Genomic DNA, 26,448 nt, shown 5'->3' with positions numbered 1-26,448 from the left:
GGGAGTATTAGCTTTGTTATCATAATGTCAACATCGACATTTTTGAGAATTGAATGTATGCAGATTACTATGATGTTGAATTCGGGAATCAAGCATATGTGTAATGAATTCTTATAATTTGTTTATCCATATGATGTAAGAGTTTTGTCACTAAAATTGACAAATGGGGAGATTGTTAGAGCATAGCTCGGTTGAACCCACCAAGCGTTGGTATGTCAAGTTTGGTTGTCATATTTTAGTGAATCAAAACTCATGTTAAGAGTCGCTTGATTATGTACTAGAGTCAACTTCGTATAGGTTAGCTTGAAAGTATTAGGATCATGAGACTTTACAAGTATTGCGAAGACTTGAAGATGTGAAGAAGCAAGGAGCTACAACGACAATATCATCCTTCCTCTTGAGGTTAGTGATATTTGACTTGAACTGTTTCATTCCCTAACGTATCTTTCAAGTCGTGCATATTGAAAACAAAACTGCGAAGGATGTTTGAATTCTAGATAGACATGGTATTAAGGAATACAATACGAGGTTTATTGCGTAAGCATTAAACTTTGTAGATAAGACATCGCCATAATCATTTGAATGCTATTGTGATTATGTATGGGTATGAGGTGAGGATTCATCATAGGGAACAATGTTTTTCATGTGTTCTAAGGAAGTAAATTCATGAACTTGGTTTGTGAATTGAAAAGGAAATCACTAGGTGTTATTGGAAATGTTATTCATTCCATATCTTTTGAACAACCAATATGTGTGATTAGTATAACCGTTTATGACTTGTTTGTATTCTTGGTAAAACTATTCACAAAGGCCTGACTTATGTATTGGTATGACTTTTATTAGTGAAACCGATCTTAAGTAATCACATGATATGGTATGATCGAGTTTGTGATTTTATGTCTGACCAAAACTGGGAAAAGGGGAACTGATCCTAGTAAGAGGTGCAGTACATCATAAAGGGGAATCGATCCTTGTATGAGGTGCAGCAGGTTTATAGCATAAAAGGGAACCGATCCTATGGACATGTGCAACACGTTTTTAGGCAAAGGGGAACCGATCATATAGACATGTGCAACACATATAAGTTAGATACCATATATATGTGGGGAACCGATCCTAGTACCTAATCAACCGAATTTTGGACAGCTAGTGTGACTATGCACAGTACTCACATGGAAGGTAGAACCGAAACTTGTTTTGGTAGAACCGTTACACCCATGTTTTGTGATTGAATGTTATTTGATCAATCACATAGTTCTTGAAAGTCAGATGAACCAATTCTAAACTTGTTTGGAAGTGTGGAAAATCGGTATGAAGTTGTAAGTATGAAAGAGGACTTACAAAGTAAGGATGTCGACATACTTTGAACACGTGCTGTGAATGTTTATTATTTAATTGTTCAAAGTTATTCCATAATAGCTAATGGAAGAGAATCCCAGGATCGAAACATAAATAAGTTAAGAATCTTTTAATGAAGGTTATTAATTTTATTTTTATGAAAATAATAATTAGTAATGTGAATTTACTAATTAGAGATTTCGATCATTATTTTTGGACAGAGCATTTCCAGGAATTATGGGAACCGAATTTGTTCCTTAATGAATATCTTGAGAATATTTTCGGTTTTGGAAATTCCTTGTTATCCAAACTTCCTAGTCTATAAATACTTGAAGTCTGCATTTCTAGAAAACTAATCCTTCGTAACAGCAAACTACCTCTTGTTGTGCTACTACGGGTGAAGCCGCCTATTCGGAGAGGAGGGTAACCTAACTAAGCGAAATCTCTTACGGCCGCCCAGTTTAAAGTCTTCTTTGGGATTGAGAAGCTCTATTAGTACCGTTAGTGGGAAACTAGATAATTGTGATTTATCTTTTGTTTTCGATTGATTTGATTGATTAACGGTGGTTGAACTTTGATTGTACCAAATTTGTTTATGCTTGAGGATCTTCTCTTCTGATATAAGATTCACTCAAACTAGTTTAGAGTATCGACGGGGATCTTTAGACTGTTTGTAGTTCTAAAGACGATCTTGTGATAAACCATTGTTAACAGACTTCGTTCTGTGCGTGATTGATCGCAAGATATTCAAGTGAGTGTGTGCAGGTGTTATTGAAGATCTAAGAAGATTTGAAGACAAAGAAGAGTTTGAATATTTCTGATTTGGGTTTCATAATCTTTGGTGTGCACAATACTTGTTTCGGTAAAAAGAGGATCTAATTAATAATCGGTTTTATCCTTGTGATAGAATTGGATTAATTAATTGAGTAGATCGGCATCAAAAAAATTCTTTGAATTAAGAGTGTTGATCACAAAATCTTAATGATTACTTTGGTAATTGAACATAAGATAGATCTAAGGACCTGACGAAGGAGTTTATGTTAATTTAAACAGAAGAGCCTTTGTCCGACTCATATCACTTGGTTGGAGAGAGTTGATACCAAACAGATTTGTTGTTCCTTTAATATTTGGAATACGAACCAAAGGAATTGGTTCAAGTACGTGACTTATTTATAAGTTGGAGGCGTGGGAACACAGACGGAACTAGGTAAACTATAGGTTTATTTGCTTGGTCTCAACTATACGAAGTTAGGTGTAATTTTTTGTAGCGGCTTAATCCTGAGAGTATTCAATTTTGGACAAGGTCCCGGGGTTTTTATGAATGTGTGGTTCCCTTGTTAACAAAATCTTACCATGTCATTTACTTTTATTTTCCGCATTATAATTGTTTTCTTATAATCAAAGTAAATCACACAAACGTTAATTCCTATTTACTTGATAAGTGAATCCTATTGTGTTTGGTTAAGTCCGAACCTTTTTATCTAGTAAACATACTTCAATGTTGTATTATCTCGATCTCGTATCCATAGACGATCACACGAAGTGTGAACCGATTAGTTGCATTGTCTCGACTCAGTCCATAGACAATCACTTTCGGAGAAGCCGATTTTAGAATATAACCTACTCAAGTATGCATACGGGTGCGCATACCTAAGTGGTCGGACTAAGTTTGGGTTCGCCAGTATACGAACGGATACACATACCGCCAAACTCAGTTACATCCTGGAACTTGAAACTCACGCCAGTACACATACCGGTATGCATACTAAGTTCCCGGACTTTTGTTGACCAACCAGTAAGCATACGGGTATGCATACTATGGTTCCCGGACATGGAATAACTTGCAACAGTTAGCATACAAGTACGCATACTGTGATATATCCAATCATGGTTATTTGTTCTAAACTCCCATTTCAATTATTGAAACATTCTTAGAAAACGACAATAGCAGTCTCACACAAACTATTAGCTTCAAAGCAATTTTTAAGTGATCGAATGATCAATACGAAACATTTCGAGTCTACATCAAATGACTGTCTCACACAAATCATGGAAGATGTTACAAGACGATTTTCACATGATCATCTTTTGACTTTCGTCAAGAATATAAGATAAACTTGGTTAAAGCGAAAGCTTACCAACACATATTTCGAGGAATATGTAAGCGAGTTAAACTCATCTCGAAATATCAAATGTGTATAATCGAAGTCTATATAGTTATATGACTTTTGTCTCAAATAGGAGATAGAGTACATAGAATTTTGAATGATAGATGAGTTAAAGTCTCCACATACCTTTTGTTGATGAAATTCCATAAGCTCCCTTTAGTAGTTTTTCGTCTTCAATCGATGAACGCCGTGAAGTCTAAAGCTCAACTACACTTTTTATCTTAGTCCGAGACTTAGCTATAAGTAGACTAGAAATCAAGACTTATAGTTTTGGAAACTAAACTTGACAAACAAGCTTGAGATAACAACGCTTGCGAGTTCGACCAAGCAGTGCTCTAACATGTCTTGATATCACTTTTACTTTTTTCAAGATTATTAGTGTTTCTAGAGGCTTCAAATTTGACACCTGTCTTTTTCATATTGGTGTTCATGATCAAAGATCTTTAAATTTCCAATGAGAACACTTCTTATTAGTGTAAACAGACCGTTTGCTTCCGTGATGACATGCTTTTTAGACTCGTATCTTGATGGTGGAGAACTAATTAGAATTTTACACACAATATCCCTCTTTTGCATATATTTTTTTCTAACGAATATGATGCATTGTTTATGGTGAAAATCTTCAGAGGTATCATTATCAGGAAAACGAAGGTTATCCACTCAAAAGTTAGGGTTTGAAGCCTAACATTATTTTCCAAGGTATCTCATTTTAATACTCTCTTCATGATATTCAACGTTTCTTTATATGTTTCACAAGTAGAAACATGATTCTTGGCTTATGACACGGACAATGGCGTTTAACCCATATGAATTTTTGTTTTGCCGCAATAGTTAACTGTTATCATAGTCATCAAGCTTCTTCAACTTGTAGTCTGTTTGGGAGCCTTCAACTAATACTTTAGTGTGTGCATATTCCCTGAAAACCAAAAACAAAGTTTAGAAATCATCATCTTGTATGAAAGATCGATCAACAGTTTTCCATCATAAATAATTAGTATTATCAATCCTAGTGGTACGTTACTAGAAATTGAATTCTTTTACATATGTCGGATCGTTACAAACACAAACTTGTAAGTTTTTCCGGTGTTTGCTTACTTTGTTACCAATTGAAAAGCGAGGGTACCAAGTATGCCACCAACTTTTCGTTTCCGACCTAATAGATAATTCCTTATGTAAACTTTAACCAACGATAAAACCAGAGAAGGAATATCATTGGATAATCTATATTTGAGATTGTTGAATCACAAGGATGGTTAACATACAACTTGCTTGTACCTCAATTATAACGAATAAATCAATATAATGCGAAAATAAAATAAAATAAGACACCAGAAAATTTGTTAACGAGGAAACTGTAAAGGAATAAAAATCCTGGGAACTCGTTCACTCTGAACATGTGTTGTATCAATCCGCTACAAACCCTAACCCACGATGCGGCTTCAGTTTGTAATGTAGTTGAGATATAATAAACCCTTAAAGATGCTTTACCGTATTTATGTATATATATTGGCTCTCGCAAGATCCCAAACACTTGATTCCCCTTATTGATTCCTTCACAGATCTACGATTTGTTCCACAGTCTTTCGTGAAGACTAGCGTTACCCTGCCTCAAAAAGGACGCCTATTGATTTTATTTTAAATGATAAATCAATTTAACAGAAATCTTCCCTTAGACTTAGACGAATCTAAATCTAAAAATTTGGTTATCTATTTCTTTAAATCGCATAGAGAATCCTAATCAATCTAATTTCACAAGAATAATAATCTTAAAACAACTACAGATGAATTTTGTGGTATCTTCAAATCTAGATTTCAATAATTAGGCGTTATGCGCAGCTGAGATTGAAGTTATATCAGATCTTGTATTTGACCAATAAATCTTGAATGACCTATATTGCAAAAGAGAGAGACCTTAAAATAAACAAGAATTATACAACATATCATATCAAGATACATGTTCTGAAACTATCAAAGAGGAGATAGTTTTATATGTGCTTACAGAATCCCGAGTGAAGTCTTTAAGTCGCACCTTGGTTCTCGAGGAACCTCCGATTTTGGAGGAAAAAATTTGCAATAAGATACACAACATGTAGAGAATTAAGATTCGATGTTGGTGGATATCTCCAATATAGAGTAATCGATCAATGCTAGGTTACTTTAGATGTAACAATAATTTTTTGCGACCTAATTACTTCTCAATGTTGCTAAGTTTGATTTATTTTCTCATATAAAAAACTTTTATTTCTTTTATTATAAATTCCCTTACAATGATGTTCTTTCGATAGTTTGAAGCGTTAAAACATCACCAAACTATACGTAAAGAATCGTCCCTCGATTAAACAAAACTTGATTCAAGAAATAACCCTTAAAGAGATCCTTATAAAAAAACCATAAAATTATAGTTTGCCTAATGATTAAAGATAGTTTAGTAACATCCATTTCCCTACCACTAAAGGCCCTTCTGTTTCTCTCCTTCCACATGTGCCACAATATTACATAAATGATCTTCCACCGGACCTCCCTATCCATGCCCTTCAAATTGTTCATCTTCCAAGATTCAAAACAACTCTTTATTTTAGTGGGGGTGTGATTTATTTTTATTTTATTTTCGATAAGATAAAACAATAGTCGCTTAACTACATCAAACCTTCTTCAAATTAGGAGCTTGTTTGACAATTACGGGGTTCGAATCCCTACATTACTGGGAGAGGAAACATGAGAGCCATCGAACCACTGAATGATTCTCCGGGCGGCGGCGTGAGATAAAATGGCTAAAGTTTTGTTCAGGTTACTACCAGTCTACCACTATAGGTGGTGGTGGACCCGGTGGTGGTATATAGGCTGTCCTTAAACCAGGGGAGGGTTGTATTTTGCCTCGGTTATACTTAAACCAAAAGAGGGCTGTATTTAGCATCATCCAAAGATATTTTAAGTTCTGAGCGACTTATGACTCGGAGACGAAAAGCTTCTGTTTTTTCTTTGAAGAGAGGATAAGATAGAGATTTAAAGACACGGATTCATCAAGAGAAAAGAAATAGAGTGAGAAAATAATGGACTCCAATTTATAAGTGACAAGTATTTACTTTGTATAATCTTGAATTTTTGATTGATTTTGAGTAGAGATACTTAGTTTGATCTCTGTCTTCAAATTGGTACCAAATTCAATTTCTACAGCAGGTATGCCTACTCCCAACCTTTTTTATGCGCCCCTTTACTTCATAGAGATCAGACTGTTTTAAATAGCAAAATTTCCATGTTGAGTAATTGTTGTTTGACAATATGCACCAAAGAAATACTAAAGCTTTGTATCCTGTATTATAGAACTACACTTGTTTGTTAATTGTTATTATACAAAATTGTTCATTTAACTTATCCCATCATTATCTTATAGCTTCCCCGAGCAAGATTAGTCTGTATCTTGAGGGATATGGTGGGTGGTGTCCCTGAGCCTTTACGTAAGCTAGGTACGGCTGCTGGTATTTTGTTTGGTGGAGTCATCACGCTGTCGTTGGCCTCTACTCTAACGATTCGAGCACTACAAACTGTTTCTGAAGCTAAACGGGTAATTTCTAATACAACATTACATACAATTACCACAGCATTTTAACTTTTAGAGATATTACAGAAGTACCTTGACTCATTAGATTTATTTATTTTTCTATGTCGACACTCTGCCGCTAGATGTTATGCTGAAGCGTTAAATTTTTTGAACAAGAGTAACCAAGGAAACTATATGAAGTTCTAACTTCAAAACAGATCATTTTAAGTTTTGGAATTAAGGAAGCAGTAGACAGTTTGGACCCTAAATAATCCAAGTGCTGAGATTTTATAAATGGAGCCCATTGGCATCACATTTTTCTTAATAAAAAACTGGCCTCGCACATGTGTTTTGGATGTCAGTCTGAATATTATTCTGGGGTCTAAAGAGCTTTTCTGATAGTATTCCAAAGTTCTTTTCTGGTGCTTGTCAAATGAGTAGAGGGTCGAAGATTATTGCACATAGATACAACTTGTTTCTTAAGCAGCAACTACAATTTGACCACTACTACTTCTTGTAAAGCTTTCAAACTTGTACTTAGATTTGATTCTTAGTATAAAGAAAAGACATTATGAACCATTTGTTATGTTCAGGTTCTTTTCTGTTATGCTAATTTGTCAACGATGCATTCCTTCGTGTTGTGTAGAAAAAAGGTGCCTCACCTTGTGGAGTTTGTAGAGGTAAGGGGTTCTATATTTGCAAATTATGCAAAGGGAATTCTACAGTAGAGTGGTCACCTCTGTATGATCCTGTTGCCATAAATCCATGTCTCTGCCCCACATGTGAAGGAAACAGGTCAGAACTGAGCTTGGCGCATAACAATATGAGCTAGTTTTCAAGGCAGAATTGAGCTTTGTGATCTTAAGACCTTATATGTTGAGGTGATGTGTTTATTATTGTCTTTCAGGGTGCAGCGTTGTCTAAATTGTCTTGGAAAGGGATATTGCTGAGCTTTTAAGAGGTGTGACAGTAAGTAACTCTTGTCATCTCTTAAATTATTTGCTAGATTTAGAATTCTCGGATGTTTGGTGTGTACACTGTACAGTGATGAATATCAAAAAATACTTGGGGTTTTATCTTTTACTTTCACCAAAAAGGTTGCTTTGTTTTGTTCGAGTATCTCAGTTATATATCTTCCATATTTTACTTTAAACCCTTGGTTTACCTTTTTTTTCTGCAGCTATCTTCATGGTAAGTATCAAAGAATAACATGTACACAGTCTAGATTCAAATTTCTAATTTATTTGAATTAAAGTAGGAATGATTCATATTTGACCCTATCTCCACTACAGAGTTCAGAGCCACTTCTAATTTTCTAATTAAGAAAAATTAAGTTCACATCAGTATTTTATTTTTCTAGTAGAAGTTGGTGCTCATATACGTTGTATTCAGCTTCTGGTTTCTAATTGACCATAGAAATCTATTCAGGTTACAGACTTCGAGCCTATTGTTGACTTCTTCAGACGTAGCAGGAACTTTGAATTTCCACCATCAACGCCCAACCTTCTTCAACTACCTAGATTGTTAGTATGGCGTAAGCTAAGCAGAGATCACATTTGTTACGGCCACTTTGAACCCTGACGGGTGTTGCTTCTTTTTACTCCAGGGAGTCGGATCTCAAAAGCTCGTGGCAGATATATAAAAAGGGGGATCTCCAAATTTCAGTCCTTTATAGCCCTAGGAAATGTAAAATGAGTGAACCTTCCCATTTTAAGTTATAATGGGTTTATGGTGAAGTTGAACTAAAGTCTTTTACTTGATATATTTGCTACTAAAGTCTTTCCATGAAATTTCTGATTATGATGTAATAGTTTTTCCAAAATACCACAACTTGTTTGTTAAATACAGTAACAAACTGTATGCAACTCTGAACAACTTAACTATCTTCTGTACTAACATAGGTGTTAATTGTTGGAAGGAACCCTAGCTCAAAGTTATGAGCTCTTTCTTCTTCCAAACCACAATTAATCAATCGTCCATTTGAATCTGTTTGGACAATTTATATTCTAATAATGGCTATAGTATTGATTTGACCAAAACTGATTCTAATTAACAAAGTCGGACATTAAGAAGGTTGTTATGATTTTGCAATATCAAAATCTTCTGATTTCAGAGATTCTAATGGACATCCAAACACACCAAGCCAAATCATTCATTTTCCCAACAATTTATGTTTCCAAAAAAGATCCTAACATCTTTTACTGGAAAGGAGAGTGCTTCATACCATTAAGACAGACAAGAACAACTGTAAGATAAAGTGACAAACGTCACACTAAGCTGATCAACCCGGAATTTAACTCGTTTACCAAAAATGTAATTATACACAACCATGGACTATAATACATTCCCAACCAAGGTAGTTCATTCTGCAGAACCACCATGCATACCAAAGTATTCCTTTGAATTGATGTTTATACCAAGGCTACTCTCTGACAAAAGAAACAGAGAGACCAAGACTTCACCACTTCACCTGACAGATGATTCTCGGACAAAAGAAACTTCAATTCCACCCGCGTTAGTAGGAGAGAGGAGGTGTTTATCAGCTTGATCTGCTTCATCAATTTCTGTAGGTTCGCGTGTGGTTGGCGTGGATTGAGACTCAGAGCCATCTTCCTCTGTATTCACAAAACATTGAAACTCCACGGATGGTTAAATGCCCTTTTCTAGGTTTCGGAAAACAAGATTCTTACCGACCAGAAAATAGTAAAGTAGTATTTTTAATTCTTAAAAGAAAACTATTGATTAAGATGCAGTAACAACCAGCTGGATGAGAATAACTGATACTAAATGTGAGAATTTATTACTAACCGGAACAATTGTGAAACTCCGGCGACTGTTTAACCGTGGTTACTTGGAGGCTTTCAGGAAGCAAACAACTGCACATGACACCTGAATATAACAGATCACATTCTGAATGTTAAGAATATATGCGCCAATATTCATTATTTCAGACATTATGTACTTTTTAAAATTGAATGTTTTCTGCACAGCGTCAGAAGAAAAGGCAGGTCACAAAGGTATGAAGTTCCTCAGAAAATTTTCTATTACTCTGAATAAGAAAGTCATGGTAGCATATCCTACATTTGCCACGGAAAGCAGCCTATGAGCCAGTTAATTCAGTAAACTAGGGGAGCATAAAGAGTTTATCAACAGTTTGTTGTCTAGTAGAACTACATAAAGAGTTGGTAACTAAATTGCAATTAATATCTTTCAGTTAGAGAAGCTGAGAAGCACGATAAGGAAACATGCAATAGAAAAAAAAATGGTCGCTATCCTGTAAAGAGATGTGACTTTGTACCTATTCGGGCAAGCCTGTTCACCCATCCAGGAATCTCTTTGCCAGTTAATCTCATGGCCATGTCTTCTGTGAAATGGTTGCAATTCTTAGTGATCAGATGATAGGTGTCACCATGGTATTCTGAAGCTACATCCTCCATAAATAACCGGAACTCAGCAGGTGGCATTTTCGTATATCCCAACTGCACTGAGCATCTGTATAGAAAACCAGGGCATCGCTTTGGTTCCACCTCAAAAACTCCACTTGCAGAGTAATCATGTGCTCCAAATCCATATTCCAAACCATGAACTGCCAATACACAAGTTTTAGGCAACCATACAATATAACCGTTTCTTCAATAAGAGATAAAATGGACAGTAAGTGCAAAATAGCCTAAATCAAATTACTTAATGAGTTTTGGTACAAATTACAAACTTGGAGATTACTCGATTTTATCTCAGTCTCAAGTTTAAGATACCGGGCAGTATAGGATGTTAATGTCGTTATCCGAGGGCGACATAAAAGCAAGCAACAAACAAATTCTTTGACCAATCTAGTAAAAGTGGTAATGCAGTACCCGCAATAAGTTCCTTCCTTAATATAGCACTTTCAATCAAATTAAGAAATTATGAGTACTTGCATCAGATAAACCATATACCAAATAGTTAATGCGATGGCTTCTAACATCTCAAGTCCAAATTATAAAACGACAGAGCTACAGGTTCTGTTCGTTACTCAAAATGCAAACCGGATATCAGAAAACTATTCTAACAACAAACACAAAAATCCCCAATCAACGAATGATAGCATGTTTCGAGATACCCAAATGCATGAATCATGACTTAACCAATTACTTCCTTAACTCGAAGGAACAGATGAACATCATAATCAACAAATTTGAATGTCATGCAATTAGCTCTAACATTTTTCTAATTTTGTTCACCAAGATCATCAAATAATAAATAACTTCACATATTTCCTTGCATATATTATCCATTTGATATTTGACAAATTGCCAATCAGAATTATCAAAATAATGTTTTGGATCCTGACTTGACCAATCCTAAGCTGTGAGTATCTCAGCAATAAACATGAAATTACAATTTGAACACAAATTAAGATCTACAAAACATGCATTTGACATTAAATCTTGTTATCAATTAACAAAAATGAAGAAAAATCAACAACAACAAAATGTAATCAAAAGAATGTAATAATACCTTCAATCCCAGAATGAAAAATCCCCAAACCAACACAACGGGTATAATTGTTGATAGGGGTAAGATCGTAAATATTCAAGATAACAGGTGCCTGATAGTTGCCATCACTATCTTCAGAACCTGAATTTATATTACCCATATTTACAGACAGATCTCCTCTCAGATTCTTCACAGAAACCCCTAAAAAAAATCTGCTCTTCTTTCAAAAATTTGCAATCCTTGAATAGGATCTTCTTCCTTTCTAGGATGAAAATCTAATGAAAATGGGAGAATTTAACAAGGGGAGGACTTGGAGATTGAAGGATTTCAGCTAGAATTTGGATTTTGTTTTCTTTTTTCTTCAGCTTTCGCAATGAATTCAAGCGTTTCTGGGGGTTGAAAGCTGAGGAAAAAGAAACGTACACCTATTATGACCCACGTATTGGGAAGTATCTGGATCACTGGGCATGCTAAATATAAAGGGATTTCAGTTAAAAAGAGAAAGAGCATTTTGATTTCTTTTTCGTCTTTGGAAAAGTTAAGGAAAGAAGGTAAATAGGCCGTTATGACGACGTTGGAATTTCCGAATTAGCGTTGGCGAAAACATGATTAGCTTTTGAGTTGCGTCCGGTGGATAACACAATTTCTCTACTAATTTTTATTTTGTTTACAACGTGACAGAGGGAGTTTAAGGTTTTATATAACTTTGATGTTTGTGATACTTGGAGTTATATAGGTTTGAGGTATATGGATAAAAAGAAAAATTACCGTAGATCTTTTTTTTTTATTGGCAGATCCAAAATATCTTCCTTCGAGGAAGTTTCTAATAGCATGTTTGAATACCAGAAGCAGATGCCAAAAATAAAAAATATTTTTGTTCACGAAAAGCCGACCTTTTTTATCTTCTAAAAATCATTCTGAAATTGTGTATCCAAATTAATTATTTTTGACTTTTTTTTTCTGCTTCAAAAAGTTAAAAAGTAATTTTTGGAATGGTATCCAAACATGATATAAAGCTATTGATAGAAGACTAGATAGGTGGCATACTACAACTATGAACAAGGAAGGTAGGACTACAATTGTGAATGTTGTGTTAAATGCGGTTTCACCTTACCAGATGAGTATTTTTAAGATGCCAAAAACAACTTGTCAAAAAACCGAATATTTGGCGAAGGATGATTTGGTGGGGATATAGATCAAATAGATTGCCTAGCATAATTTATGCGGAACAAAAGATTTGGAAGATTCGGTTTTAGGAACTTGGAATTATATCATGCTTTCCTGACAAAACTAGCATGGAGGATATGTCATCAATCTAAGCAATTATTGGTCCAGGTTCTTAAAGCAACGTATTTTAGGAATGATGAGTTTATTAACCTTTCAAGAGAAAATAACAATTCTTCTTGGATCTGGAAGGGAGTTGAGTTGGGTATATCCATACTGCAACAACATTACTACAGGAAATCAATAATGGTAGGAAGACAAGGATATGGTTGGATGTTTGGATTATAGGTTTTGACCATAAGCTAGTTTCTTCTTCTCTTTCTCATATGCAATAACATGAATGAACGGAAGGTAACTAGTTCCGATAATTGGAATTTTGCACTTCGTAATAATCTTTTTGACAGTATTAATATGGTTAGTAAAATCCTAAGCATGAAGATTTCTAAATAGGCAGATGACATAATGATATGGAAACCTGTTAGAGATGACAAGTTTAGCATAAAAAGTGCATTCAAAAAGCCTGCATAAGAAAAAAGTTTGTCTCAACCGGCTAATAATCAATTGTCGGGTATCGAAGGCTTTATGGAAAGTTCATGCTCCTCGTCGAGTGAAATTGTTAATCTGAAAGTGTTTGAAGAATATAATTCCCACTGGAGAAAAAAAATTACTACAACAAGGAAATCGATAACTCTTGCAACATTTGTAATAAGAATAATGAAGAGACCCTTTATCATCTTCTCCTTTTATATGATCATTCAGGAGCAGTCTGGAGACTTATTGGTGTTAATATTGATGAAATTAGTAATCCATGTGTTACTATTAAAGAATGGATTCTCTCATAGTTTAATAGAGCTGATATTACTTTTACAGCTGAGCAAGATAAATGGATAATTACTAACATGGTGGGATGCTGGATCATATGTAAGAGATATACTATAACATCTTTCAGTATACAAATTTGTCACCTTTGGCTACTGTTTCCAAAATTTTTCGCTTGCACAACTTTATTTTTTCCTGATAGTAATCTAGATAATGATATAAGTAATGAGTCTTCTCAATTAGATATTAACATGATAGGACAATCTGATTTAGACAAGGTTTTTGTAGATGCATCGATCCTTTGATCACTTAACTAATCAACTAGGTTCTGGAATGGTATTGTGGACTTGTGCAGGTGTTTACAGAGGAGTTAAAGGCTTGTTCTCATCTGGAGCATTAGATAAGGCTGGAGAATGCTTAACAATAAAAGAATCACTGTCACGGGTATTTTCCTTAAATATCAAGAAAATTCATGTTGTTGATGATGTTGAATTGTTATAACCTCTATAAATGCTAATAGTCCAACAGTTCGATGGGATAATAGAAAACTCATTGAGGAAATAAAACCTTCGTTAGCTTATTTTGAATCTTAGAAAGTTATTTATATTAGAAGAACTGGTAATAGTATTGCTGATATTTCCAAGGAAGTTAGGAGAAGTAAAATGATCACTGAAAAAACTTGTAATTCCACCCCCCTCGATTGCTACTTTTGTTGATAAGGGGATACTGTAGCGTATTTCCTTATTTCTTCAAAATTTTCAAAAACAAGATCCATTGACCTAACAGTCATAATATTGTTATACATAGACATCTGAATATTCTTGAAGATCTTGATGGCGTCATAATTTTCATAAGCCTTCTCATACTTCACCATGTTACATGTTGATTCCCGTACGTTTGTCCGGAAGCAAATACGCAACCTTCTAACCCACCATAAAGACCACACCTGCTAGGTCAACACATGCGTGCCAATCTTTAATCTACCTGCTAATGTTTCCTAACTTAAGTATAGGTCTCCATTTGTGTATTTGTTAAAAAAACTGACTAACATCTCAAATAAGGTGATCAAGAATATACTTAAATCCAGGAATAAACTTGCAATGAATTGCGTATTTCGATGAAGCATCCATCTGTCTCTTGCCACAAGCAAAACAAATCTCTTTCTCTATGTACAAAGGATTAAATTTTAAATTCGAAATCTGAAATGTACCCATTAAGCGACATGTGATTCCAAGCCCTTTTTTTTTGATGGAAGATTCCAAGACCTTTATAAGGATAACTAATAGATCATTTAAAGCATCCATGTGTTTTTTTCTCTGTTCTATAATTTATAATTAAGAAAGAAATTATAATTTATAATTTATAATTAAGAAAATAAGAAAATATCAAGAAATATGACATAAACCTGACCTCCGAAGAACGAAGTGATAAAGAATAGATACAAAAACAATTTCAACGAAAATGGTGGTAGCTCCAACTTTAGCTAAGAAATCAGAACATATATTTTCCTCTATGTATGTGTAGGACAACCCTAAACTCAATTATCTTCGAAAAGTGACAATTCTTCCAATGAACCCATGATCTCCAAGTACCAAAGAAAAATTCTAGAGATCCATAAATACGTTTATAAAATTACAAACAAACTAAATACGACGCATGTTACGAGCTTTAACAATTTTGAAAGAATAAATTGCACCCAAAATTCAACATTAACTGATTATCAAACCCATTTGTCAATAGGCGCCGGAAAATAGCCTCTAACCGAACCTTGTTTATTTCACAAAACTACTCCAAATCTTACCATACCAGGATTACCCAATGAATATCCATCTACGTTGAACGTGAAGAGGCGGATGCCATTTCACTTCTATAATTTTTGGTGTTCTCATTGATTTGCTTTGAATTCTGAAAAATCTAAGAATAAAAATTCTCTTAAACCATAATTTTAGACAATTGTGGTCGAACTCACAAGTGTTCCTATATCAAGATTATTGTCAAATTTAGTTGTCAAAACTACATCTTTATTTCTAGTATACAATTAGTTAAGTCTCGGCCTAGGATAGAGGTGGTGAGAAACGAACCAGTCATCATTTGTGTTCTACCGTTTGAAGGCGAAAACCAACCGAAGCTTTTGGAGAACTTCATCAACAAAAGGTAAGTGCAGACTGAACCACCTAATTCTCAAGTTATATTTACCTTTCTATCCTTGAGACGATTGTTGCATAACTAATTAGACTAGCTTGCATAGACAAGAATTTCGAGTCGAGAACTAATTATTTAGTTTACGAATTTCTTGAAATATAATGACTAAGCTTAATGAACATTTGTTCATACTTGATCAATTTTGGCGGAGAACAATTTATTGTTCGGAACCAAATCATGATTCAGGCTTATCATTCGAAAATAGCCTGGAACAGGGATATGTGTCATTGATGTTCTTCGTGAATGTTTCGAATTGATTTGGAGAAATATAAAACTACTATACTCGGAATACAGGACAGTGTTATCAATCTTACAAACTGAGATAACTATTATATGTCTGAAGTTGTATTACATGTATTCGTACACGTAGTGGAGTAGCTATAGATCAACTTGTATATTTGTGTCATACGCATATTCATATGCACATCATGGGAGAATCTGTTTGTTTCGTGATCCAGATAGGTATGTATATTCGTATAGAAACCATTTTGGAACTGTGATAAGGGAACCGGGTTTCAGTATCCAAACCGGTATGCGAACCAATACAATTATGTTTTCTAAAACCAGTTTAGTACCCAAACCGGTACGTAAACTGAAAAGGTTCAGTGAACTCTGAAACCGGTGGTAAAGTCTTAAGATTTCCAAACCGGTTCGCAAACTGAAAAGTTCTGTAAACTACGGAACTCAGTTTTGCACCTAAGTTTGCAAAGAGGTACGTGAACTGAAAAGTTATGTCAACTCCGGGACTCGGTTTTTCTCGTAAGTTTGCAAACCGGTACGTGAACTGAATAGATCTGTCATATCCGGAACTCGGTTTTGCTCATAAATTTGCAAACCGGTTCGCGTACCATGACTTAGCCTATTCACGCACGACTCATGTACTTGTACTTTGTGCATTTATAAACTATGTTGATTGTGTTAAAATGAGATTAATTATTTCTACGACATGATTTGCATTTGATCAATTTTTTAATTAACACTAAACTTAATTGATCACATAATTATGACTCAAGATTAATGTCTTTGTGTTCATGGAAACGAGTGTTATGCTTTTAAGTTCAAACCGGCATTCGGTTACAGTTTCCTAACCAGAGTGTTACGCCTCTTGAATCCCAGCGCAATTGATTCTCTTAGATAACGTCACACCAACTAAGAGTTGTTGCCTCCCACAGATTAAGCCTATATAATTTATTTCCCGATTTATGATCGAAACATATGATCAGATCAAACGTAATATCCAGGTGATGGAAATCGATAACAACTTGACAAAAGTCTGGCTATCCTCAAAATCCGGACTTACGCAACCTGGAGTGCAGCCTAGATTATTATTTACTTCACAAGTATAAAACTTGTGGAATCACAAAGTTGAGACGAAGAGAATTTTGTGTTTACTATCTATTCAAGTGATAAATCAACAATCGAACAAGATCAGGATACACAAGTTATCAAGATAAAAGATAACTGGACCTGGATTTACGAATTCCAATGAAGTATTTGATAGTCGCTAAACTCTAAAAGGGTTTTTGGAGAGGACGACTCTAGATACAACTATGACACACCAAAAAGTAGTGTCAGGATTCAAAAATCCCAATTTCCAAGAGTTCCCCTTATATAGACTTCAAAGTATAGGTTACTTTAGGTTTAAGCTAAGATAGCTTTGGAACCAAGCAAACAATATTCACCGTTAGATGAAAACTTTAAATCTTATTCACATGATTGTACCTAAATCAGTGGGAGACTAAGTTCGGGCTCAACTACATTCCAGACCGAAGTTAATTGGTAGTAGGCTACCGTCTGTAGCGGCGTAATACAGTTTGGTGTTCAATCTGGACTACATCCCGGGGTTTTTATATATTTGCGTTTTCCTCGTTAACAAAATTTCTGGTGTCCGTGTTATTTCTTTTTCCGCATTAGATAGTTTATCATTATAATTGAAATATCACAGGTCGTGCGTTGATCAATCAATGTAGATACATCCAACCTAGTTTGTTGGATACAACTTGATTGATCCTTGGACATTGGTCTTTGGTACCATCCAAGAACTCTCTTTTTGATTAGGTTCACGGATTCAATTCTGTAAATGTTTTAATCGCAAGAGAGATAAAGATATAACTCTAGACACTTTCCTTGATTAAGTCTCGGAACTTGAACCTCACGCCAGTACGCATACCGGTACGTACTTAGTTCTCGGACCTCAACAAAACCAATTAGGACGCATACGAGTATGCATACCATGGTTCCCGGACTTGGATCACATATATGTAAGTACGCATACTGTGCTTATATCCAATTATTCTAAACTCTCATTTCAACCACTGAAATATTCTCGGAAGACAACAATAGGTGTCTCACACAAACTATTAGCTTCAAAGCAATTTTCAAGTGATCGAATGATCAATACGAAACATTCTGAGTCTACATCAAATGATTGTCTCACACAAATCGTGTAAGATGTTACCAGGCGATTTTCACATGATCATCTTTTGACTTTCGTCAAGAATATAAGATGAACTTGGTTAAAGCAAAACCTTACCAACACATATTTCAAGAAATATGTAAGCTAGCTAAACTCAACTCGAATTACCAAATGTGCATAATTGAAGTCTATATAGCTATACGACTTTTGTCTCAAATAGGATATAAAGTAGATAGACTTTTGAGTGATAGATGAGTTCAAGTCTCCACATACCTTTTGTTGATGAAGCTCCACAAGTTCCCTTGAGTAGTTTTTCGTCTTCATTCGATGAATGTCGTGGAGTTTAAAGCTCAACTACACTTACTATCCTAATACGAAACTTAGCTATAAGTAGAATAGAAATCAAGACTTATATAGTTTTGGCAACTAAACTTGACAAACGAACTTGAGATAGCAACACCTGCGAGTTCGACCAAGCAGTGCTCTAACAATCTCCCCCTTTGTCAATTTTAGTGACAAAACTATCAATACATATGGAATTCAAAATAAATAAACTTTGTAGCTCTCAATCCAAATGCTTGATTTCCTTGGTTCTTCAACATTACTCGAAACCTTCGTCACTTCCAAGTACTCCAGTGATTCTGAATATGTTCAACTCAGCATCATAGTTGTTGAAGATGCGTAGATATAAAAATGAGAAAACAGTAACTCTCAATCATTGTTATACAGTGTCATAGTATTATTACACAACATCAAAGTCCAATTGTATCACAACTTTGACAACAATACTATGGTGATATGTATCACCCCCCTTAGTCAATACTTCATCTCACATGAAACACCCCCCCACCCCACCCTCCCATACATAATGATCCGTAAACCATATGTATTTGTAGTGTGAACTACACATTAATTATCCTCCTTTTTTGTCAATATAAATTGGCAAAGGTACGAAAACTAGTGGGATCCTAATGAAATTTCCATAGAGATACTTCATGACCAAAAGATAACATATCAACTTTGTTTCGATGATTTCACATAGCTGAAACTAGTGTATCATCAAGGAGTTTATAAAGATACAAGAAAACTCCTACAATATTCCACAGCCGCACTCCCCACAAAGATTTGGCAATTAAGAACTCTCCCCCATAAAATATCATTCCCGAAAGAACAACAAGAGCGACCTTACTTTCACAAGAAAAGAAGGATTTCTTTGGACATTAACAAATCACACGAAACATGAATTTGTATGCAAAATACTCAATTAAATTAACCACAAGAGAACCCATCATTAATTTAAGTGGAAATGCTCACATAAGAGAACTTACGGAGCCACATAGTACTTACACAAGGATATGAATCAGGGAAAGACCAATATTGTGGAATATTCAAAGATTCATTCTATTTTTCATCAATATTTGCATAGAGACATGTAATATACTTAATATTTTAAAAAAAAAAGTTCATCCTATCTTCCATCAATATTTGCATAATGACATAACAGGCTTAACTTTTGTTGTCAAAAGTTCATTCTATCTTTTATCAATATTTGCATAAGGATATATGATAGACTTAACTTTTGAGAAAATATGGGACAATCATAGTTCACGAACGCAAACACACATATCCCACAACAAGTTGCAATATATAAAACCATAAAGATTAATACTGCAAAATCATCTTCCAAATAAACTTTAGAATTTAAATAAATAAATCTAAAAACATTGCAAGATGAAAATTGTTGGAAATAGCTATGTGTACTCACAATAATTGGTATTCCAAACCCTAGTTATCCTTCTTAAAACACAAGAATAAATTCTGATAAGAAATTTCCTAGACATTGCCTCTAAAAAATTCTTTATCGTCCCCGAACTCCTTGTCGTCAACAACCATAGGAACATAAGGTTCATGAAGAAATGAGTCAATTCCAACGAACATTCTAGACATATGCTGAACCAGGGCCTTCTGAATTTCGAGATTCCTCAAACAATAGCCTTTATTTGCCGAATTATCCTTCTTGTTTCCTCCAACTCTTCAAGAACCCCAGAAAACTTCTGTAGATTAGAAAGAACAACTATTGGTTTCCTCACATTCCTCCTTTTTATTTTCAAAATTGAAGGTACATGAGATTTATCTTTTTCCTTCATGATTGATGGCTTAACAATCAAATTAACATCTTTTCCATTAGAAGACATAATGCTTGGATTCTGCATACCAGTATGAGATTGTAAGAGGAATTCACAAATCAGACTCAACAAACAATCTTGTGATAAAAAGAGTTTTCAGAGAAGGAAAAAGGAATGTAGGGTTGCAGAACCTTTATACACTAAAGGATTCACATACACACAACTCACAACCCTAAAGAAGGCAAAATTGTAGATTTTAACCCTCTTTTATTGATCAAATAGAGTAAAGTCCTTTCAATATATATCAATTAGATATGAAAAGATGGAAGAGGTCCAAAAAGGTGAAAACAAGACCAAAAAGAAGAAACAAAACATGATTATTTCTTTTTCTCTTTTCCTAAAGCCTGAAGTGTGCAAATCCTTGTCTTTTTTTTTTTGAACCAGGCACATGAGACAAGATACACAACCAACACATTTAAGTTGTGTTAGGGTGAACCATAATCTGTCCACCATAACCTTTTTTAATGGAATTCTTAGACCCCTGTTTCACAGAATGTTTAGACCGTATTCTTTTCTCTAGGGGTCTATTTTTTTCTTTGGAAATTAACTTCTTGGGGGAAGAGATGAGATTACATACCTCAGACGATTTCTGAACAAGTTTGGGCTTGTTTGCTAATCGATTTGCTCTTCGTTGAAGTTTTTTGACATATCTTATCTTATGTTCGTACTTGAAACATTTGGAGAGTTCACGACCCTTGAGAGTAAAATAAGAACACGTCAATGTGGAGGATGGTCCAGACGTCATGGCTGTGCAGGCTGCTAGACAAATGGTAGAACCTGAATTATTAGAAATAGAATTTTTAGTAGACAAAGAGAAATCCATTTTATCCTCCAAGGTGGTTGAAGTTTCTCCCGAAAGAATATCGATATTGATGTATGTATTGCTACAATTGTCAAATTAAATATTTTTACAGAGGAGTGCAACACTTGATTTTTTCGTCTTCATTGGAATCATAGTGATCAGACATTTCATCAAGAGTTGCAGCAAGACCTTTGTTTCCAGTGTATTTTCTACGATTTGGATACTCATTTTCAAAATGACCAAAGCCTTTACACTTGAAGCACTGTGGCATATCCTCGTCATCAGTATCCCTGTTTTTAGAGGGAACACGATTATGAGGTTTAACTGATGACTTAAGTTTATCTCTAATGAACCGTTTACTTCTCTTCAAAACAAGATCTCTAAACTGTCTTGTGATCAAAGAGACTGACTTGTCATGATCTTCATCTGATGAATCAGTCTCAGAAGGATCATCTTCAGAGATGCCAACACTTTTACTTTTATCAAGTAATTTAGTGTTCTTTTGTTCTTTGAAAGCAATATCCTTTCCAGATTTGGATACATGCTCATGATCAAAGATCTTTAACTTCCCAACGAGAGTATTTCTGGAAAGAACATCAAGGTTATTTCCTTCAACGATGGCATGTTTCTTAAAATTGTATCTAGATGACAATGATCTGAGAATTTTCATCACGATGTCCTTTTCATAAATAGTCTTACCCAATGCAAAAGATGCATTAACAATTTCAGAAACTTTGTGATTAAACTCATTAAATGAATCCTCATCTGCCATACGAAGGTTTTCCCAATCAGAATTTAGGTTTTGAAGCCTATCTTCTTTTCACAGGTATTCCCTTCAAATACGGTTTCTAAGATATTCCAAGCATCTTTAGACCGAGTGCACGTAGTCACATGGTGTTGAAGATCTGGAGTAATGACATGGATGATTGCATTCAATCCGTGACAATTTTGCTTTGCAGCAAGAATTTCGACAGCATCATAATCACCGATATCCTTTGGAACAATTACAGTGCCTATTGTAACAACCGGAGGATCATAGCCATTAACAACGTAAACCCATGATTGAAAATCACGCGCTTGAAGAAAGGCGCGCATAAAAATTTTCCACTACAAGTAATTCGATCCATCGAAGACTGGCGGTACGTTTATTGAGATAGCACTTTTTTCCATAGAGTCAGATCGCTACAAGCACAGACTTATAAGGTTTTAAACGTGTTTGCCTGCTCTGATACCAATTGAAAAAGCGGGGCTAAGAACCACACCCAATATTTCGCTTAGCAATCTGTATGGACTAAATCCAATATAATTTCAAGAGAATCAACTAGACAATCAGACTCAATCTTAAGAAAAGTATATCAAAGAGTTATATCTCAATTTCTCAATTCAATCTGCAATCGAACAAATAAGAATTTGCGATCTAGACTGAATATAAGAAATAACTTGGACGGTATCAAAAACCAATATCCAATAGTCAATCAATTTAATCAATAACCAAAGGTTGGATTCACAATTGATTTAACTTACGCACAACTTGTGATATTTCAATTATATAAACAAATATAATGCGAAAAAGAAATTGAAAAAGCGGGGGTCTAACAACCACACCCAATATTTCGCTTAGCAATCTGTATGGACAAACTCCAATATACTTTTATGAGAATCAACTCGACATTTAGACTCAATCATTAAAAACTATATCAAAGAGTTTATATCTCTATCTTTCGATTTAATCTTTACTCAAGTAAATAGAAATCTGCGAGTCTTTATCAAATACAAGAGAGATAACTTGGATGGTACCAAAGACCAATATCCAAGTGTCAATCAATTTAAATCAACAACCAAAAGGTCAGATATTATAATTGATTGAACAACGCATAACCTTTGATATTTCAATTATATAACAAAATATAATGCATAATAGAAATAACACAGACACCAGAATTTTGTTAACGAGGAAACTATAAATGCAGAAAAACCCCGGGACCTAGTCCAGATTGAACACACACTATATTAAGCCGCTAAAGACACTAGCCTACTCCAAATTAACTTCGGTCTGGACTGTAGTTGAACCCCAACCAATCTCACACTGATCCAAGGTACAGTTATGCTCCTACGTCTCTGATCCCAGCAGGATGCTACGTACTTAATTTCTTTAACTGATCTTACCCACAACTAAGAGTTTCTACGACCCAAAGTCGAAGACTTTAATAAACAAATCTGTATCACACAGAAAAGTCTACGATAATAGATAAATCCGTCTCCCACTAATATACCTACGAGTTTTGTTCCGTCTTTTGATAAATCAAGGTGAACATGAACAAATTGATAAACCGAATTTATATTCCCGAAGAACAACCTAGTATTATCAATCACCTCACAATAATCTTAATCGACGCAGCGAAAAAAGATATTGCGGAATCACAAATGATGATACGAAGTGTTTGTGATTACTTTTATATCTTGCCTATCGGAGATATTAATCTCAAGCCAATCCTTACGGTTGTACTCGTACGATAGAAACAACAAGACCAGATCACACAACTACAAGAAAGTAGTATCGGTCTGGCTTCACAATCCCAATGAAGTCTTTAAGTCGTTAACCTGGTTTAGAAGAAGAAGCCAAATGTTAAAAGAGAATCGAATCTAGCTTAGCACAACTAGTATCACACAGAATGTGTGGGGATTAGGTTTCCCAGTTGGTAGAGTTCTCCCTTATATAGTCTTTCAAATCCTGGTTTGCAATCAATGTTAGCTTGATAACAAATCATTCAATATTTACTGTTAGATGAAAACCTGATTATATTCAAGCTAATATTTCTCAACCGTTAGATCGAAACCATAGCTTGTTACACATAAATGAAATGTACTTTTCTAGGCTTGTGTAACCGTACCCAAACTTGTACATTTGTTGGTTCAACAATAGTTAACCAAATGGTTAGCCATATGAGCATTTTCATATCACCCATATTCTTCTTCACCATAACTAGTTCAAATGACTCAAATGAACTAGTTAGAGAGTTGTTCAATTGAAAGGAAATCTTATGTACTACACAAGACACAATTGCAGCAAAAACGATTTGATTCACTCGAATCGGTTCATGAACTATATAGCCACGGTTTGCAAATGCATTCCTTAGTTAATATGAATAAGTTCACAATCATCGTTTTTAGATATAACCTACTCAAATTTGCGGACTGGGTTCGCGGACTTAAGTTCCCGGAAGGAGTTCACAAACTCCAGCAGATTTTCTCGGGTCGAGAACTTCCGCCAGTTCGCGGACTTAGCTCACGCCACTTCCGGTTCAATCATTTGGAGTATTCTTAGAGGACTAAACTCTCATTTCAATCATTTGGAACATTCTTAGAGGACTTTATTATATATTTGTTATTCATAAACTATTTTTCGTCAAAGTAAGCAATTTCCAAAGTGATTGAAACTTGTCATGACTTTCGTCACTAGGCAAAGATGAACTTGGCTAAAGCGAAAGCTTACCAACACATATTTCGATAAATAGATAGGCGAGATAAACTCGGCTGGAAATACCAAATGTGTATAATCTAAGTCTATATAGCAAAACGACTTTTGTCTCAAGATAGGAGATAAATAGACTTTTGAGTGATAGATAAGTTCAAGTCTCCACATACCTTTTAGTCGATGAAGATCCACCGGTTCCTTGAGTAGTCATTCGTCTTGTATGATGATTGCCATGGAGTTCTTGAGCTCAACTACACTTTCTATCCTTGTCCGAGTTAGCTATAGTAGACTAGAAATCAAGACTTATAGTTTTGATCACTAACATTGACAAACATGCTTGAGATAGCAACGCATGCGAGTTCGACCGAGCAATGCTCTAACATAAATAACATAGACAGCAGAAGTTTTGTTAACGAGGAAACCGCAAATACAGAAAAACCCCGGGACCTAGTCCAGATTTGAACACCACATTGTATTAAGCCGCTACTGTAAAGACCCGTCCCTCCACCGATACTGTCCCCACTTATCCACTGCGGATATCCGACAGTGTCGGGTTTTCAACGGGAATCACTGCAGTAATCCAGCAGAAACATCCCGGGAGGTAACATCCCTGGATTACTCCCACCCGAGCACGCTTAACTGCAGAGTTTTCTGCCAACTCTGGAGCCAATTGTGCTGAAACATCCTCGGTGATAAGAAAGGACAAATCATTACTCATATTCCATTAGGCCAACCACTGCCGAATATCAGGGTATTACAATACCACCACAATTATGCTGAAATCCTCGGTGATAGGAAAGGACAAATCATTACTCATATTCCATTCGTCCAACCACTGCCGAATATCGAGGTATTACAATACCACCACCTTAAATTGGAGCCTTCATCGGCTCCAGAATATATATATATATATACAAGCCTAGATCTGCGACGTTCCCTTCCCCTCATGAAAAGCACCTGAACCAACCCCCGTCCAGCATACCTTCCCATCTCCGGCAAGTGAACCGTCGTCGGCTCTGATACCATTTGTAAAGACCCGACCCTCAACCGATACTGTCCCCACTTATCCACTGCGGATATCCGGCAGTGTAGGGTTTTCAACGGGCATAGCTACGGTCCAGCAACAACTTCCCAAGAGGTCACCCATCCCTGGAATATTCCTGCCCGAGCACGCTTAACTGTAGAGTTTTCTGCCAACTCTGGAGCCAATTGTGCTGAATAGGCCTCGGTGTTAGGAAAGGAAAAATCATTACTTATATTCCACTCGGCCAACCATGGCCAAATGTTGGGGTATTACATCTACAGACACTAGCCTACTCCAAGTTAACTTCGGACAGGAATGTAGTTGAGCCCTAACCAATCTCACACTGATCACGCTACAGTTGCGCTCCTTACATCTCTGAATCCCAGCAGGACTCGATGCATTTGATTCCCTTAGCTGATCTCACGCACAACTAAGAGTTTCTACGACCTAAAGTCGAAGACTTGATAAACCAATCTGTCTCACACAGAAAAGTCTATTGAATGGATAAACTGTCTCCCACAAATAAATCTGTGAGTTTTGTTCTGTCTTTTGATAAATCAAGGTGAACAGGAACCAATTGATATACCGGACTTATATTCCCGAAAGAACATCCTATAAATATCAAGCACCTCACAATAATCTTAATATATGGTAGCGAAACAAGATATTGTGGAATCACAAACGATGAGACGAATATGTTTGTGACTACTTTTTATCTTTCCTATCGGAGATTAAATCTCGAGCAAATCTTAGAGAAGATAGTACTCAATCACGATAGAA

General features: G+C 35.4%; 1 protein-coding gene and 1 long non-coding RNA gene across 3 annotated transcripts; one reads left to right on the top strand and one right to left on the bottom strand.

Annotated features, from left to right (window-relative positions):
• The first annotated feature begins 6,937 nt into the window (after positions 1-6,937).
• On the top strand, positions 6,938-8,919 carry LOC113348331. Of its 2 annotated transcripts, none has more exons than XR_003359568.1 (3): positions 6,938-7,068; positions 7,952-8,005; positions 8,473-8,919. It is a non-coding gene; the product is annotated as an uncharacterized LOC113348331 (long non-coding RNA). The 2 variants fall into 2 exon arrangements; XR_003359567.1 differs by having other exon boundaries at positions 7,952-8,013.
• Positions 8,920-9,168: 249 nt separating this feature from the next.
• LOC113348330 (deSI-like protein At4g17486) lies at positions 9,169-12,056 on the bottom strand. Its single transcript, XM_026592053.1, has 4 exons — positions 11,542-12,056; positions 10,343-10,630; positions 9,853-9,933; positions 9,169-9,659 (listed from the first exon to the last, which is right to left on the bottom strand). Exons 1-4 carry the CDS (start codon positions 11,678-11,680, stop codon positions 9,511-9,513), a joined length of 657 nt encoding a protein of 218 aa, XP_026447838.1. The 5' UTR covers positions 11,681-12,056; the 3' UTR covers positions 9,169-9,510.
• Positions 12,057-26,448: the final 14,392 nt, after the last annotated feature.

The sequence above is a fragment of the Papaver somniferum genome, chromosome 2 (genome assembly GCF_003573695.1).
Source record: "Papaver somniferum cultivar HN1 chromosome 2, ASM357369v1, whole genome shotgun sequence".
NCBI lineage: Eukaryota > Viridiplantae > Streptophyta > Magnoliopsida > Ranunculales > Papaveraceae > Papaver > Papaver somniferum.
Note: the sequence above shows the minus strand (reverse complement) of the source record. Positions and strands in the feature narration are given on the sequence as shown.

Excerpts from the sequence above, each read along its gene's own strand:
- LOC113348330 (XM_026592053.1), bottom strand. The coding sequence starts at position 11,680 with ATGGGTAATATAAATTCAGGTTCTGAAGATAGTGATGGCAACTATCAG. Across the intron at positions 10,631-11,541 it reads TTTTCATTCTGGGATTGAAG|TTCATGGTTTGGAATATGGA; the intron begins GTATTATTACAT and ends GTGTATTGGCAG. Across the intron at positions 9,660-9,852 it reads GGAGTTTCACAATTGTTCCG|AGGAAGATGGCTCTGAGTCT; the intron begins GTTAGTAATAAA and ends TTGTGAATACAG.